At 45.2% G+C, this 17,860-nt stretch overlaps 1 protein-coding gene across 1 annotated transcript in view; it reads left to right on the forward strand.

The window, feature by feature from the left end:
• Nucleotides 1-17,860, forward strand: part of SYT7 (synaptotagmin 7) — a 283,673-nt gene that overhangs the window by 243,298 nt on the left and 22,515 nt on the right. The window contains exons 10-11 of the mRNA XM_084858651.1: nucleotides 13,705-13,975; nucleotides 17,027-17,196. Coding sequence (XP_084714777.1) covers nucleotides 13,705-13,975; nucleotides 17,027-17,196 — 441 coding nt within the window. The remainder of the gene's footprint in view (nucleotides 1-13,704; nucleotides 13,976-17,026; nucleotides 17,197-17,860) is intronic.

Consider the following 17,860-nt stretch of genomic DNA (forward strand, 5'->3'; position numbering starts at 1 on the left):
GAATTGGCCTTTGTCAGAATTACAGGATCATGAGCATGGGTGAGCATGATCACCCCCAAGATCTCCAGTAGTTTTTAATCAGGCTGAAAAAATAGGTATCACTCCCGTCAGACTTGGCCAGTACTTCCCTCTTCCCTGTCATGTGCTTCCCTCTTGTGGTAGGACTGGGAAGAGCAGAGCTAGATGCAAGATGCGCTTGATGGGAGAGGGAGGAGCAGAAACAGAGGCCTGGTGATTAATATTCCAATTCTGATCTGACTTCTCCCGACTTACAACTGTAAGGTGCTTGCAGGGCAGGATTGTTACACATGGTGATCGATCGATCTGTTTGTATTTATTTATTTATTTGTTTGTTTATTTCAAGTGTTCTAAAGCCGCTTCTTAGGGCTATGCTGCCCAAACAAAGCAATGTACAAAAAGAAGTGAGAGACAAGATACAACAGAAAAGTGATCAGATGAGAACAAATGTACCCTTGATGCCAGCCCCGGCTATACCCGAATGGGACAAGAATACCTGTCTTGTCCCAAGCATCTCCTTACCAAGGTCCACAAGATGGTTTACAACCATAAAGCTTCATTATTTCTAAAGTCATTGAATATACACCATTAAAATAATAAAATAAAAAACCTAAAAGAATATTTACTATACATGCATAAGAACATAAGAAGAGCCCTGCTGGATCAGACCGAGGGTCTGTCTAGTCCAGCATTCTGTTCACACAGTGGCCAACCAGCTGTCCACTGGGAACCCACAAGCAGGATGCAAGTGCAACAGCACCCTCCCTTCCCCAGCAACTGGTGTGCATAGGCTCACTGCCTTAGTACTGGAGGGAGCACATAGCCATCAAGACTAGTATCCATTAGTAGCCTTTTCCTCCAGGAATTCGCCCAATCCCCTTTTAAAGCCATCCAAATTGGTGGCCATCACTACATCCTGTGGTAGCGAATTCCATAGTTTGACTATGCGCTGTGTGAAGAAATGCTTCCTTTTTTCTGTCCTGAATCTCCCACCAATCAGCTTCATAGGATAACCCCGGGCTCTAATATTTTGAAAGAGGGAGAGAAATGTCTCCCTATCCACATTCTCCACACCATGCATAATTTTGTACACCTCTATCACGTCTCCGCTTACCCTCTTTTTTCCAAGCTAAACAATCCCAGCTATTGTAAGCATAGCAGTTTTAAAAGGTGGAGATGTTCTCCCAAAAGGCCTAATGAAACAAAATTGGCTTTACCTGTGTTATGAAAGCTAGAAGAGAGTCTCCTCATGGACCTGATAGGAGGGAGAGCATTATGCAGATGGGGAGCCACAATCAAAAATGCCCTGCTCCCAGCAGCTAGCCTCATCTTTGACCGGGGAGGTGGCCAGCTGAGGGCCTTTTTGTCTGTGGAATAAAGTTAACTGCACACCTTTAGGTAGGAGGAGGTGCTCTCTGAGGTCCCATAGCCCTAAGACATTTAGGGCTTTGAAGGACAATGCCAGCACCTTGCATTGGGTACATAAATAAATAGGCTGCCAATAAAAATTGATAGAGGAGTAATAATGACCTTGTGACTATCACCAGTTAATAAATGTGATGTGGCATTTTAAACCAGCTAAAGTTTCCAAACCATCTTCAAACAGGCAGTGCTTTGGTTTGAGTAAGCTTGTAGATATAGATTAACTTTTATTGGCATCAGAGATGCACAGATTGTGATTCTGTGGTATCCTCCTCTGCAGTTCAATGAGCTCCCTAATGCATTTCTCCTGCAGTCAGACAGCTTCCAAAAGCTTTGACCCTCCTTGTTTTAAATAGCCTGCATGAAAGGTCTTCATCCTCTCTCTGGGGACAGCATCCTACAATCCGTAGAATGCTGTTCCTATTCATCCCTCTCGCTTCGCGTTACTCAAGTCTTTGTGGATGGCTTTGTCCCTGGCTCTGCTGTCAGGGACATGCAGAGGGGAGTGGGGCAGAATGCAATTACTTTAGGCTGCCAAGGGGCCAAGGGGCCAGGGCTAACACAACACATGACACTGTCCCATTTGCTCTTCAGGAACATCGTAGGAGGGAGAGAGAGAGAGAGAGAGAGAGAGAGAGAGGTGTTGTCCCTTTAACACGTTATCCAGCTCAGCAACACAGCTCAAGTTGTGAAGAGCAGCAGAAAGACAGCAAAACATCCATGTTCTTGTTTTGCTGCTAGGTTTCCTTTGTGCTCTGATGATGCAGGGAAGCCATGCACTGGATCCTTCACTAATTGATTGCAAACACTGAATAATAAATGAATACATAATAAATAAACAAACTGGCTCCAGGAGAGAAGTGGCCTGGGAGTTGTACTCCAATGCATTTGGAGGGCACCAGGTAGGGGAACGTCCTGGGGAAGGGAAGGAAGAGGCATTGGTTCCTCCTCCTCCTCGTCTCCGGCACCCTCCCTCACAGTTCCATTCCCTCAAAGATAAAAATGGGGATGCTCCTATAGACTTGTAACACCCCTTTTCTAACACCAAGGATCACTTCTTCAGCATAGCACTTCCTCATAGCACTTCTTGATCATTTAGCACTTCTAGATCACTTAGCACTTCTTGAACACTTCCTCAGCATGGCATACCACACCACTACCTCCACAACAGCACATTGCTAAAGGTCTGCTCTGCTTGTGTATATCAGGGGTGGGGAATCTCAAGCTCAGGGGCCAAATCTGACTCTCCTAGATCCTCTGGGGCTCCCCAGGATGGCCGTGCCCATTTCCCCTGGCTTCCTCCCCTTCTCCCCCTTTGCCCATTTGGTGGTTTCCTAGCTTTTCTGCGGTTTTTCCCCATTCTAAAAGGTTGAGATGCCTCCCCTAAAGCTTAGTTACTGGCAGAAAGCGCTTTAATTAAACATATGATGATACTTTTATATTTCTTTGTATTTTTGGTCCACCCCCTTTGCCTTTTGCCCTACCCACCACTGGAATATGACCCACAAGAACTTCTTTGAAATTGAATTCAGTCTCTAAGCTCAAATAAGTTCCTCGCCCATGCTGTAAATGCTGTATTCCCTTACTCTGAAATATTATGTCCTGAACTGGCTTCTGAAGTTGGTGCATTAAATAAAATCACCATCCTACCTTACTTTTTTTGAAGTTTCATTTTAAAAGTATGTCTCCCTTTTTAGGCCTTTAGAGTTAAACTAACAAATGTTTAATAGAGTATTCAACAGATAGTATTCAACATAGGCAGTTATGGAGGGGTGGCAATCCAATCCTATACACACTTACCTAGGAGTAAATCCCATTGAACTCAGTGGGGCTTGCTTCTGGGTGGACACACATAGGATTGCACTGTAGGATGCTCTGCTGCACATATGCACACACTAACAATGTTTTTATCAGGGACAGGTACCAGAAAACGACTTGATGGGCAATTTCAAGGAACCTTGAAGCCCTTGGTAAATGAGGGCATTTGGATCCTTGAAGTTGCCCATCAAGAACTTTTCATCTATACCTATAAATTAGCATATGCAAATTGTATGCAAGTGTGTGTCCTCTTTAGTCCTCTTTTTTGATTATGCATATCCTCCTTTTGGTAGTGTGTTAGTGGACAGCCTAACCCCACCCCAGGGTCCTAATGCTTCTCAGCGTCTCCATTCATCTTCCCCCAGCACAACCTATTTCCCTATTTTATTTTAGGTCACGGAATTGGTTTTGTTTCTGTGCAAGGATTTTGTAACTTGCAAGCAGCTGTGACAAAGCATGGTTGTTGTTCCGAGTGTTTTGGGCATAATAAGGCTATGAGGGAGGCTGGGTGTCACTGGGGCACCTGAATAGATTGTGCAAAGTTCTTTGCTCCACATAGCAGGCTTTTTAGCAGGACATGATGATCTAACTTCGCACTTTGCACGATGCCAAATGAGCCGATGACGTGCCCCCAAGTGCCCACACCAGGAGAGCTGGTGCTCTGTTCGCTTGAAACTAAGATGGAACAATGCACCTTCCAAATTGCTCATAATGTGATTGTTAGGGATTGCCCATCGGCATAAGGTAATTCCTTCAAATGCATACAAATTTACGCATTTATCCAACAATGGAAAGTAAGCTTTAAGGAAAGAGATAAACATATGTCTGGATGATTTGAAAAATAATTGCTCAGATCCATTTACAACTGCTCCAGGCCAGCAAGACAGAATGCTACAGAGCGGAGCCTCCCACTCTGGTGCTTAAAGGATCCACTCAGCCACTCTTCTCTGCCTCTTTCCTGCCAGCTATAATAAGCAGGGTTCTGATTTCACCCCACAGCAGCAAGTACAAAGTGACAGGTGAGTAGACATGATGCAGCCACTGGGATGGGAGGCACCTCTGCTGCATTTTGCTTCTCTTACCTTGGAGCTCTCAATGCTATAGGGCCTTTAGGTCAGGACCTGACAACCCTACAGAAGTCAGTTTCATGGCAGGGCCAGCCCTACAACAAATAGTGCCCCAGGCGAGGAGTCTTTGGAGACCCTCCCCCCAAATATGTTCAACTTTTGAATGCTTTTGTTTCATTTGTAGCCCATTTCAAGATTTGAATTTACAAGCAGCATGCCTGATTTATCCTTGTCACATAAGATTATGCATTTGCATGCTAGGATCTGTAAATCTGCCTTTATTCATGCCATATGAATTTTTGCATGATTTGTTCAAGCTGCTCAGTGGATAGCTGAATAGATAACCCATGCCAGGCGCATTCCCGAAGCCCAGTAGCTGAAGCAGTCGCCTCAGTTGCCTGCCTAAATCTGGCCTTGGTTAGTGAGTGGCACAGGAAATGCTGCCGCTATTTCACCACCACCACCATCACCACCACCCAAAAAGTAGTTCCACTGGCATAATTCCTCTCTAAAACGACAGGCTTTTGCACTCTTTCCTTCCACCCCATCCCACCCCAAGACATTAAAATGGTTCAACCCCTCAAAAAGAAAGTGGGATAGCATTGGAAATGAGTTGACCAGGTGCCCTAAGGAGTTAGGTCCTTTGTGCCCAGCCTACTGCATGAAATGAGACGTAAGCCCCTTCAAATGAAGCTTGTGCATCTAGATGACTAATAGGAAACAGGTCCAAGATTCTTTACTCTTTGTGGTCCATGAATCCATTGGTGGGATTTGGATGGACTGGTAATAAGCATAAACTCCTCCATGCCGCCTGGGGGATGCTGGGAGTTGTAGTCTAGCACATTTGGAGGGCACCGGGTTGGGGAAAGCTGATTTAAGGAAGCAGCAGCCCTCCCATAGCCATCCAGGAATCCAAACTCCTGCACTCCCCACTCTCCTCTCATTCAAGACTGATCCCCCCAGATAAGCTGCTTTTAGCCCCATTCTTCTACCAGGCCCCATGCAGGCTCATCCACACCAGTCACAAAGTTTCCAGGCTTCCAAGAGCTGTGGCCCTGGGTGAGAGGCACTCAGTGTCACCACATTGGCTCTTGAAGAGGTGGCTTTGGTCACGTGACAGGCAGGCTGTCAGGAAGGATTGATCTGATTGGCCCTCCCAACTCTGCTGAAGCGAGCATGTTGCTGAAGCCAGAAGGCACTTGAGGACATACCAGTGATGGAAGGGAAGGCTGATCTCTTCTGACAGCTCCCTGGATAGCTCCAAAGCCATGGGCAAGAAATCCAAGAGGTATCATTTATTTGTCTAAACTGAGAGGGATGGGTAAAGAGCTCAGCTTCCTGCCATCCCACTCTGAGATGCTCCTCAGAGAGAGAGAGAGAAAGGAATCATTTGAGGAACCTAGAAACACGGTAGGGTAAAGCACATGGAAGAAGGAGAGCACCAACGGAAAGCAAAAGGAGAAAAATTCAAAGCCTCCTCAGAATCTGAGGACTTTCTCAGTATAGCAAATGGTTGCCCCATTTAACCACTAGCTGAGACCACGTCAGAAGATTAAAAGGACTTCTGCTTGATGGAAGGTGTGAAAAATGTCACTACAAGCTATAGAGTGGGGATGCAGAACTGATTTAGGGTGGGGCGAATGAATCACCCCACCACCAGGCCCTCAGATAGGCCCCCTGAAAGAACCCAAGGAGGCTCTGTGGACCAGATGTCGAACCTTGCAGGTTGGATTCAACTCGTGGGCCAGAAGTTCTGCATCTCTGCGATAGATGTATTTCATCTACTTCGGACCATGCATAACTGCATGAGAACTTCTGGTAGAGCCAGATAACCAACCTGCTCCTTAGCTTCTCTCCTTCTCTGCAGTACATGCTATGAGGAAATGTGTTGTGGGTGCTGCAGATGCACATCTCCCCAGTAATGTGTATTGGAAAAAGCATTTGATGCTACATAATCATGTTAGTGTTTGTCTGTACCACACTCATACACACACACACACACACACACACAGAGTACATGGCAGCTAGTGAAGTAGAACTTGAGATGGAAAATGTTAATACAGTAGTGTTGCATCATGTGTGTGTGTCTATCCAAAAGTTACCATATCTCTGAAACATAATTTGGATCTGAGCCACTGGCTTCTTTTGGCACCGTATGATGTGTATCCTGTTCCACCGACTATGGTTTCATGAGTCAGTACAGATCTAACAGATGTTCACAGACCCCAAAATTGTCTTCATCGTCCAAAGCTTGCAGCTTTCCTCAAGGAACTGACTTAACTTCTCTGGTTTCCATGCTCCTGATGTGTTGCCATAGATGTTTTAATATGATGTTTGCTCAAATCCCTAATAGTACTTCAGAATCCGTCTTATTGGAAGGCACCCCTGGAGCACCTAAGAGGGAGCACCCAGTTCCAAGGCAATGCTCTAGTCACAAGTCTCGGCAGCCTAGCAAGAGTACTATAACAAATAAGACAAATAAATGATACATCAGAATGGTGTAAATATTTGACAATGCTCCATGCACTTAGTATGTACAGATGTATAGCTGTACATATGCAGATATAAAGATAATGTGGATGAGAAAACACGTTACGCTAGAACCAGGCCTATCTAGTTCTAGGCTCAGGAGAATTTCTATTCTGCATCTGTGTGGGTTCACCATATAAGAACAAATCTCGTCACAGAAGTTGACATCTAAGTTTTCTTAAAAGGAAAAGAAAACTGGTCCTTCCTGTTTGTGGGGAAAATATTGTGAACAGATGGGCAGTATATGAAGAATGTTGGGGAACTAGAGGAGGGCTTCCAGCAGCAAGGGCTTGGTGCACTCCAGCACCCCACCAGAGTAGAAAGCTCTCCTAGGAGAGGATTCCACTGACTAAGCATTTGGGGGAAGGCAGTTCTTCCTGTCACTTTGTTATGTTTCACTTTTTCTTCCTACCAGTGAAATGGGGGGGGGGGAGCTTTTGCTTCCTCCTTGGTGTGCTCAACACAACAAGATGCCACAGATTGCAGGCAAGTCTGATGATTCACATTTCTACCCCAACGGGGCTTCTTGGACCAACCCTCTACATCTGCTTTTGCCAGCAGCCCAGCTCCTCGAAGGCTCTGTTCGCAATGGCAGTGTGCCAGCAACACCTTCCGACATGATGTGTGTCTCTTCTTCTTGTACCTCTTCTTGCACCACATGTTGCGTGTCTCTTCTTCCTGTACCTCAGTCCTTCAGCATTTCAAAAAGCCTAACTGACAAGGCAGCAGTCTTACTCCTTCTTAATAGTTTCAGACTTCAGTAGCTACACTGACACTTGAAAGGGCCTTTTGGTATTAAAGAAAAATGGACGAAGGGTCTCATCCTCCATTCAAAACAAGAGGAAAGCCACCCTCAGCCAAGGGCTGCCGGAGAACTTTGTTTGGTCTTCATTTTTAAGTGAACCGGCCTAATCCAGACTTCTCAGGTTAATCAGATCAGAATGCAGTTATCCTTCAGATTGGACACTTCTCCAAAATTTGCAATGCAGTTCTCAGCTCAGAAAATGCTTACAAAGATGCATATTTTAGTGGAAATGTACACAAAAGTCTGTATTCTACAGGAAACTGCATATAATTTAAATGTGATTTTTGTGCAGTTTTAAACATCTGTTTACTGAAATCAGGATGGAACAGACTTATGACTAAACACATGTGCAACTGACACAGGCCAGAAATAGACTGAACTGTCCATCCCTACCTCAGCCATGGGCAAAAGGCTCAGAATAGGCTCCAGGTATCTAACCCAGTCAGCACAAATGGTGTGGGCAGCTAATAAGAGAGGTCAGAACAGCACCAACTGTGCCTCGTCCATCTCATCTTTTCCTGCAGCTGTATTGCCATAGCGACAGCGCTTCAGCAACTTCCGTGTTCTGCGGTTTATGGGCCAATGGCTGTTTTTCATGGGATAAAGTCACCATGCAATTACTTTTCAGGGTTGAGTTTTGGCAAGCTGAGCCATTCTCATCAAACCCTCTCTGACATGTGCCGAAATTATGATTTGCCATGCCCCGACTACTCAACCCAAGTCTGGGCATAATCTGAACATATGTTTTTGAATTCACATCACTGGTTTCACCATGCCAAAATCCACTTAAGCCTCAACTTGCAATAACTATCATGTACCATAGGGTCATATGAATTGACACTGAAAGTGATTACACTGGGCCTGTGAAAGCCACCATGCTGATGTTGTTAAAAGTACTGGACTGCTACAAAAGCTGGGATTTTAAAAGGTATAAGCATACACCATTTGATGTATTGTTTTCTTCTCTTGGAAAGGGTTTTGTTATTTGTTGTTCTGGCCTATGATTATAGGTCTTGTATCATTATGAGCACTATGTAGTCCTTTCTCCAGCATCACATTAGAGAAATTTCCTCATACATACTGCTTTCAAAGGTCACTATACCATAAGGAAGAAACAGAGCATTTCTACACCACCCTAAAATCCCACAACTTTACTGGGGCTTTCTGCTTCCATCTTAAATGCAGGGTCACAATGGGCTCCCTTTATTCACGCTTCCCTTCCCCCTTTCCCCCTTATCTGCATGTTCTATATGTTTCATTATGCAGCCACTAGATGGTGCTGTGGTCTAGCTCCACTTATTGCAGGATTTCCTCTTTTCTTGAGGGAACTCAACGTGCTCTAATTTGATGGCTTATTAAATCCCATCTTCTTAAAAAATGGGATAAAGGTAATTTCACGTGCGAGATGCCCTGGAGGTTGACAACATCGTGTAAAGGATCCACAAACTTCTATGAATGGCCAATCTCAGTAGCAGGATAAAAGCCCCATGTGGAGAAGCCCACTATCTGTCATAACAGCATAAAGGCAGAGGCAGGCTTTGAGATCACTGGCACCTCTGATGGAAGAAGCAGCAGGTCTTATTCCCCTACTCAGGACTGGCCCTGCCACTAGACAGAATGGGAGGCAGCTGCCTCAGGCAGCAGATGCTGGGAGGCAGGAAGGGATGGTGAGGTGTTAGGACAGAGCTGCTTGTGCCACATGGCTTGCCCAATATCTCCTAAGTTGACCTTCTGCCTTCCAGTGCAGGGGAGGATGGTGTCACGTTGCCAGTGTTGAAGTAATATTTAACTGCCAGTCCAGGAATCGGAGGGCAGTGAGCCAACTTTATATGAAAACAGAGTGGACACATGAATGATGGCCTCATCACATCTGGTTTGGTCCTCAGCCACTACACTCTTCAATATTACAAGAGAGCCTACAGTGTGGTTTATATGTTAGATATGCTGAGATCCAATGTAGTTAGACTATTGCTGGGGAGACCCAGGTTCAAATCTCCAAGAAGCTCCCTGGGTGACCTTACACCAATCACGCTCAGCCTTCCCTACCTCACAGGGCTGTAGTGAGGAAAGAATTGGAGTGTACCCTGTGGAGCTCCTTGGAGGAAAGGCAGAATATAAATAGAAAAATATTCCTGTTGAACCAAACTGTGGCTTCCATATGGTTGGAATGTTTGTACTACAACCCCAAATTACTTTTAATATTTCCACATGAATGCAAGAATGTACCCTGTGCAACCTTGTGGATCTGCTCTCTGCCTTTTCTTGGTGTGCTTTACATGCTTTTGCTCACCTTTGGATAGCATATATCCATTCAGGAGCCTTTAAAAACAATAGCAGCAAATGGTTTCTTAAAGACTTTCAGAGACATGAAAAGATTCATGGCAAGCTGCCAAAAGGGGATAAGATTTAAAATTGGAAATTGTTGACCTTATTGTGAGAGTCAACACAGACATTTAGTTTCCTTATGTACCATGGATTCCAATCTCCCTTAAATGCTGCAACTTTCAATGTACCCTTAGTTAAACTCAGCAAACAAAAAGTATTTTAGAATCAAAACCTCTTTCAGTTCCAGTCTCTTATAAACCTTTGGATTCCAGGCTTTCTGTGCTGGGGCATTGTCGAGCTAGACTGAAGGGAAAAGTTAGCTAAAATTATTTTATTTTGTTTTAATCCTGCTTTTCAGACAAATATTACCTCCCAATGTGGCTCACATCAATTTAAAGGGGGGGGGGGCAAATGCCAGCTAATGCTTCTAGCATTCTCTTCTTTGGTCATGAGTTAATAAACAAGTTGAAACAATGCCCTTAACAAGGGGTAGGCAATTCTGTGCCGTATAATACTCGTCTTGGAGTCTGTGTGCCCCAGCAGCTAGATTATGGGACTGGGCTTGGATTGTGGTGAACTTTGTGTTCAAAATCCATCCCCCGCCCCCCGTCCCCCCAATAACTTACTGTTTGGTCATCTTCAGCAAATCAATTTCTCATCTTTAAAATAGTTGCTTCTCCAAGGGTTGTGGGGGTGGATATAATGAAGATGGTGAGGTCCTTTGCCAATCAAACATGCTGTATTAGCAATATGTATTACTACTGGCATTCAGAAGCCTTCTGTTTTAGCTCTCCTTGTAGCAAGATGTAGCTATGGTAAGGAAGCCTGCCTAAGTGAGAATTAGCCAGGATGTAAACTGCAGCCTGTCTCTGATACAAGTGGTGACTGACATCAGCTATTCCAGAGTGAAATGCTACGAAGGCTACAATCCTAAGCAAATTTATTTACAAGCAAGTCCTACTGATTTCAGTTGAACATAGGCCCAGTTCATTTGTTACCATTGTGGCATGAGCTGTTTTCACACGGTCCAGTCCCATGTCACACCAGGAACATCTATAAAGAAGAACCATGTGGGTTAGGTTGGGTCAGGTAAGGGAGAGAGAGTTACTGTGGTCTTTATGCATTTCATCTCCTTCTCCAAGGTTCCTGTCCAGCTAGGCTCCAGTTTTGAGCGTGGTGTTGGACACTAGGGACAAATGGGAATGCCTGTTCATGTACCAACCATTGCAGTGCCTAACTCCCTAGGACCTTGAACCTGAGCTAACATAGGTGGTCACAGACTTGGTGTTGAGGACCCTCAGGTTTGCTGTTCTGGAGGATGTCAACAACCATGCCAAGACTGTCTTGTCTGAGGCACCTCCAGGACTTCATGGGTGCCATGACAACACATCATCCCAACATACCGTCAGCTGACACATATAGCAGGTCACATTCTTGACCTGGGGTTGTATCCAATGTTAGTCCAACTTAAGTCCCATTCCTTTCAATGTGATGTAGAACGTGCCATGCGAGAGAAATGTCCAAGACTTCAAGCTGCCAGCTTAGTTGGCAGCTTTGTGTGCACAGCGGCTTCTCCAATGGGACAAGCCACAGGGCAGCTGAAGCAGCTTCACTGCACGTGGGCCTCCTCCATACGGGAGAAGGCCTCCATGTAGTGAAGCCACTTCCTGGAAGATGTGCCGGGAGGAACATCCTCCCAGTGAACTTCTTGGGGATCAGAGCACGGCCACACCCCTGATGCCATTTGATCATCCAGCCTTCCCCACCCCCATGCAATTGAGTTTGCCCTCCCCTAATTTAAGGGATCCACTGACTGTGCCTACATATTTTCTGAAGTCCTGACCACATTTGTTTGCATAAACTGAATACAGGAGGACATGTCAGAGCTATGACTGTTTGGTTCACCATCCTATTTCCAGGTTTCACTTGTTTAGTTTTAACATTTTTAAGGCTTTTGCATCCATCTAACTATCTGGAATATTTATTTCTCAGGCAATTATCTTTTCAAAAACATGCACACCCTCCCTCTGTGCATTTTGAACTGTACGAAAGCTTTATGTCCTGAACTGCAGCAGAAAATTACAGATCCCTGTGCAAAACTAATGTGGGAATAATTCCTCAATGTAACCACTGCCCTGGGGGCCTGAATGCAATTAAATTATTAAATATTAATACTGGCTTAATTAACAGTAGCAGTGAAACAGAGAGGATGTGAGAAGGAATGTAAAAAGAAATGAGAAGCACAGATTGAGTGGGAAGGAATGCTAGAGGATTGAAGCTCATGTGCCTCTGAAAGATGGAGTAAAGAAGGAGTACCCTATGCTAGTAGTAGGCAAGAGATTGTAGCTGCAGCACTATAAGATGCTCATATCTTATGAGAGAGAGTAGTGCACAAACAGATAGATGTGTCATTGCCCAGCCACACTGCCAATACGTAGGCCATTGAAAATGGAGGGGTCATATGGGAGGGATGGGAACTTTCGGCCTATGGGCCTAATCCAGCCCATAGACTCTTGGGCTCCCTCCATGGGCCTCTCCCCACCCCTAGGCCCCATTCCCTGGAGGGTAGTGGGGGCTTAGGAAGGCTAGCAGGGAGAGGAATCCCCATTATTATCTCCTATCACTGATCAGAGATAACAGAGGAGATTGCCCCGTGTGCTGCTCCTCCTTCAAGTTGGGAGGATGAGCAGCGTACAGGGAATCTCCACTGTTATCTCTGACCATGGATTAGAGACAACAGCAGGGATTTCCCTTCACCTAGCACACCAATCCCCCTCCTTAGAAGGGAAGCGGCACACTAAATGCTTCCCCGACCAAGTTGCAGAGCAGGGCAGCAATCCTCCACCCAGGACCTCAGCTGGGGAGGCTTCATTGTGTGCAAGCAGCCTACACACACCAGAGCCATGAGCAAAAGGAAATGCCAGGCAGGGAGAGGCAGGAGTAACTGTCCTTGCCTCTCTCTGCATGGCAAGAGAGAGGCAAGCGCAAGGCGAGACAGGAATAGACAAGGTGGGACATGATGGGGTTAAAGGGAGTGCTCTTCCTGACCCAGTGTTTGAAGGCTTATAGTGAAGCCGTGAACTATGTAGAAGCTGGAAGGTGAGATTCTTCAGAAGGAGACTGAAGCAGGGGCTGCTGACAGTGAGGTGAAATGTTTCTGAGATGGGTAGCTTCACACTCTGCTAATGAGGAGGAGCAGAGTCATACTGTTCACAGTAGAATACATTTTTCCCAGCCCTCAGGCTCACTCCCTGTTAGGCCTGTAATTAAATAGATCTTGTGCTAATAATATACCCCCTCTGCAGTCATTTCCCAAACTTCTCTTTCCCTTCCAACACTTGCATACAGTGAACAAATGTTTTTTCAAGTGCTGTTTCTCACATAAGGATAGCAGACAGTTTGGAAAGGTCTTGAGCTCTCAGAAGGGAAGAGGAGTAGGAATTTGCTTTCCCTATGGGAGCCACTGGCTAGGAGAGAGAGAGGAGGAAGCATTTTGTAGAGGAAAATGCTCTCCTAGGGTAATTGCACATAAAGCATTTGTAATAACAGACCATGAGAAATACATTCTCAGCAATTACCCAAGTTTAATCTAGACCTGAGTTAGCCAATGCCTTTGGGGCTTCTTCTTATGCTTAAAAATGGTTTGCTGCTGCTACAGAAGATGAACTCCCCACACCAGAATCTCATGGCTGCCTCTTACTGTTTTCTCTTGCTGTGTAGCTCTCCCCTGGGTCCGAGGATGACGAGGGACATGACAGCTCCAGCCGAGAGAATCTAGGCCGAATCCAGTTTAGCGTTGGCTACAATTTCCAGGAGTCCACCCTGACTGTCAAAATATTGAAAGCTCAAGAGCTGCCAGCCAAGGATTTCAGTGGCACAAGTGACCCTTTTGTCAAAATTTACCTCCTGCCAGATAAAAAACATAAGCTGGAGACAAAGGTGAAAAGGAAGAACTTAAACCCACATTGGAATGAGACCTTTCTCTTTGAAGGTACGTAAAATGGTCTTGCTTTAGGGTGCCAGCTACAGAGTCAAGTTATGCTTAACAAATCTACTTCATGTCTCATTTATCTGCCTGTCAAGTGTGGTAATGCATCCTTTCATTGCCAGAATGCAGAGACAGGCAATTTTGTTGATGGTTAAGAGTGAAAATGCAGTTGTGCACAATACATCTAGCCCAGCTTGCACCAGCTTGATGCCCTCTAGGTGTGTTGGACTACAAACCCCATCTTCCTCAATCAACATAGTCATTGACTGTGCTGACTGGAGATAATGGGAGGTGTATTCCAATATATCTGAAGAGCACCAAGTTGGGGAAGCCTGTTCTAACCAAATAGGAAAAGAATGGGTGCCAGTCTGGAAAAGAGCATTAAACTATGTAATCCAGTGCCTCTGCCTTCTGCTTATAATTGGGGTCAGCTATCTGCCAATAGGCTGCCAGAATTGCTTTGGCATGGCTTCACTCCACGTAAGAACTGCAACATTTGAAAGTCTCTCATCATGTGGAGAGTCCCCATAATGGTGTCACAGCGACAGTTAGGAATAATGTTGACATGAAGATTCTCCTCGTAGTCAGGGTAATCCATGTAAAGAGTAGCCTTCAAACACCTTCACATCAAGGCATTACCACTGGCCTGCCACATGGGGGATGTCACAAGGCAATTGCCTTTGATACTTTAAACTTGGAGCCACACACGTTTTCTAGGAATGGGCATACAATTGTAATGCACTGTCTGTAGTGTTACTAGATTAAAGTCACTTCCCATGTTGTTTTTTACGCATGGAAATGCACTGGAAAGTAAACTCACTTCTCAAAAACTATAATTTGGCAGAGATTATATCTGTGACTATTCATGAATAAGACACAGATATATATGAGGGGGAAACATAAATGCTAATTTTTTTTGTCATGAGTAGATAGAGTTGTGAATCCTCCCTACAGAGTGGGGCTGTTTGCATGACACAACAGCCCACTATGGGTTATTTAACCCATGGTGAAGCTGCGGTGCATGTGGGGCGGGTGCAACCACCATTTTGAATATGCATTCCCTGATCTGGGGTTGTTGTGTCATCCAAAGCTGGCAAGTGTGCTGTTTAACTCTCACATAACCCACACTCGCTGGGTTCACACAACACGGCAACCTCCAAGCGGAGATGAGATATGCCACATGGTGCCCATGGGCGCCACAGCTTTTCTTGGGTTAAATAACCCACAACAAGCTGCACCATGTCATCCCGTGTCATCAAAACCCAGTCGCTGACTTTTGTCATGGAGGCATCTTGTGGGTAAGCACCTCTCAGGGGCATGACTGTGTCAGAAGCTCTTGTCAGGTTGGCACCAGTTATTGGACAACTCAGCCTTACCTGACTGGGATGAGGAGAAGAGGAGGCATGGCTAGTGAGTGGTGGAGAGGGTTTGCCAAGTAAGAGCACAGCTTTGCTCCATCACATGGGATTCTGGGGTGTGTTCTCTGTTGGCATGGGGCCTGGCCAAGTCAGGAACAGCCTGCATTGCTTCCAACCTAAGTGGATCGCACAGCAAATGAGAGCCAAGATAGCACCTGGGTCTTATTTCTTTTTTTATTATTTATTTATTTATTTATTTATTATATTTATACACTGTTCTACATCAAAGATTTCGGAGCAGTGAACAACAAGATAAAAGAATAAAACCCCATAATTAAAACAATCAAAACATTTAAAAGAACAGAGTTCTTAGTCAGTGGGCCTTTTAGGGTCTAGGCTCCAACAACTGTCTGATCCAGGTGACCTCTGGTACTATCAATGGCTCTTGTCACATTTATTTCCATTTCTTTTAGTCTGTCCTTCACAATGATGGCTGTCATCTTTATGCATTTCCCATACATACCGGTTTCCTCCTGTAGGGATTGTGTGTGCATCTCTGTTTGAATGCATGTGCACGCACACACACCATATTGATGGGGTGTGCAATAGGGGTTGGGTGGGGGATCATAGGTGCTTCATGGGACTGTGAAATAGTCAGGATTTTGAAAGGTCAGAAACAATCCTCTCCCCACAACCTCCCCTCCCCCAATAGCAGAAGAGCATTCATCTGTGGTGAATTAGTTGTGGGGAGGAAGTATCTGTGCAGATTCGGCTTAAACATATTTAAAGAGAGAAAGACTCTGATAATGAAGGAAGAGGAGTAGGATAGCTTTTGGGATGAGGGGCATTGCAAGACCGTTGTCCAAACTTCCTGTGGGAAAGTCCGGGCATCTTTAATGAGATGCCCACTTTCACATGAAGAAACCAGGAAGTGGTGTTCTAAGCAATCTGTTTTGAGAGATGATGAGTTTCAGAGTGCACCAGCAACTTGCACTCTTTTCAGAGGCAGATCACACAAAAATTAGAGGATGCAGACATACCCTAAAACATTAATCTGCCAAGTTCAGCATCACATCATACCCTGGTCTATCTCTTCCGTCTGGCCTGTTCATGCTACATACCATATCTTTCCTCTGTCATATCTACTGTCTTGCTTCCTGCCATGTCAGATCATGCCCTTAGTCCATCACATTTAGTACCCATCCCTGAGGGAATGGCCAGTGCCTGATGTTACCATAGAGAAACCGAAAGCCTTCACTAGTGATCTAAGTGCAATGATGAATGGGCTGGGATTCCTTCCTGGCCCTTACAGCCACTGCCCAGCTCCCTGAAGCATCAAGTTTGATTGATGAAGTTGGATTACATCTCATTCATCTGGAATACCTACAGATGTTATTCAAGGCTGCTAGATTACCCAGAAGCATGGATCCCTTCATCCATGTTTGAGCTGGGCCAATCATGACCCCTTCTCCATTGGCGCTCACTCTCTCTCTCTCTCTCTCTATATATATATATATATACACACACACATACATACATACACACACATACACATGTTGCCTGATGTGCAAAAGACCAGCGTATGCAACAGAATTACTGTTTTTACCCTAACCCAGGCTTATATTTGGGCTGTCTTCACTGTAGTTGCCTGCAGTGGGCCTCTCAGCTTTTACATCTGCCCTTTTGCTTTTGGCAGGTTTTCCATATGAGAAAGTGGTTCAGCGGGTGCTCTACCTACAGGTCCTGGATTATGATCGGTTCAGTCGTAATGATCCCATTGGGGAAGTGTCTGTTCCCCTCAACAAGGTGGACTTGACCCAGATGCAGACATTCTGGAAAGACCTAAAGCCCTGCAGTGATGGGAGTGTAAGAGACTTGCCTTGCTTTTAAACAGAGGGCTGATCAGAACAGGATTTGGTACATGTGGGGGGGGGGGCGGCACTGGCCATTTGACTGCAGCAGCTTGTTTCTAGCATGGCCAGAGGATTCCAAGGCTTCTGCAGTAGCTGTCTTCAGGAGACAAGAATATTGTGACCCTGATGATCTCTTGCCTATTTCTCTTAATAACCCTTTACCATGAGAAAAGAAAAGCTTCAAGGCCAAAAATTCTTGTAACAAGAACTAAACGGGGATCTCCATGACAGAAGTGAAGCGAATGGAGGATTACCTGTTTTTTCAGGGAATTGGCTTTGGTCCATGCAGGGCTCCATGAACAAGTGCACTGTACCATTCTAAGTTGCTTCACAGTAACATACTTCCAAGTGGGATAGGGGGTTTGGAGTGAATGTCATCAGACTGATGGGCTGATCAACCAATGCGAGAGGCTTCCCCCCCCCCATCCTTCCTTACAGCTAAGCAAAAAACACAGCTGCAGCCTTCTCCCTCCCCTGAAGCTCCTGATGCTGCAAAGGAGCGAAGCTGTGACTTAATTACTTCCAAAAAGCAAGGAAGCAAACATCAAAGATACACAGGTTTGACATAGCTTTAAGGTTCCTAAATGCGTTATTTCGATTTATGGGAATCTCGGTAA

Source organism: Heloderma suspectum, chromosome 1 (assembly GCF_057233095.1).
Source record: "Heloderma suspectum isolate Gila_16-S chromosome 1, 16-S_ref, whole genome shotgun sequence".
Lineage (NCBI taxonomy): Eukaryota > Metazoa > Chordata > Lepidosauria > Squamata > Helodermatidae > Heloderma > Heloderma suspectum.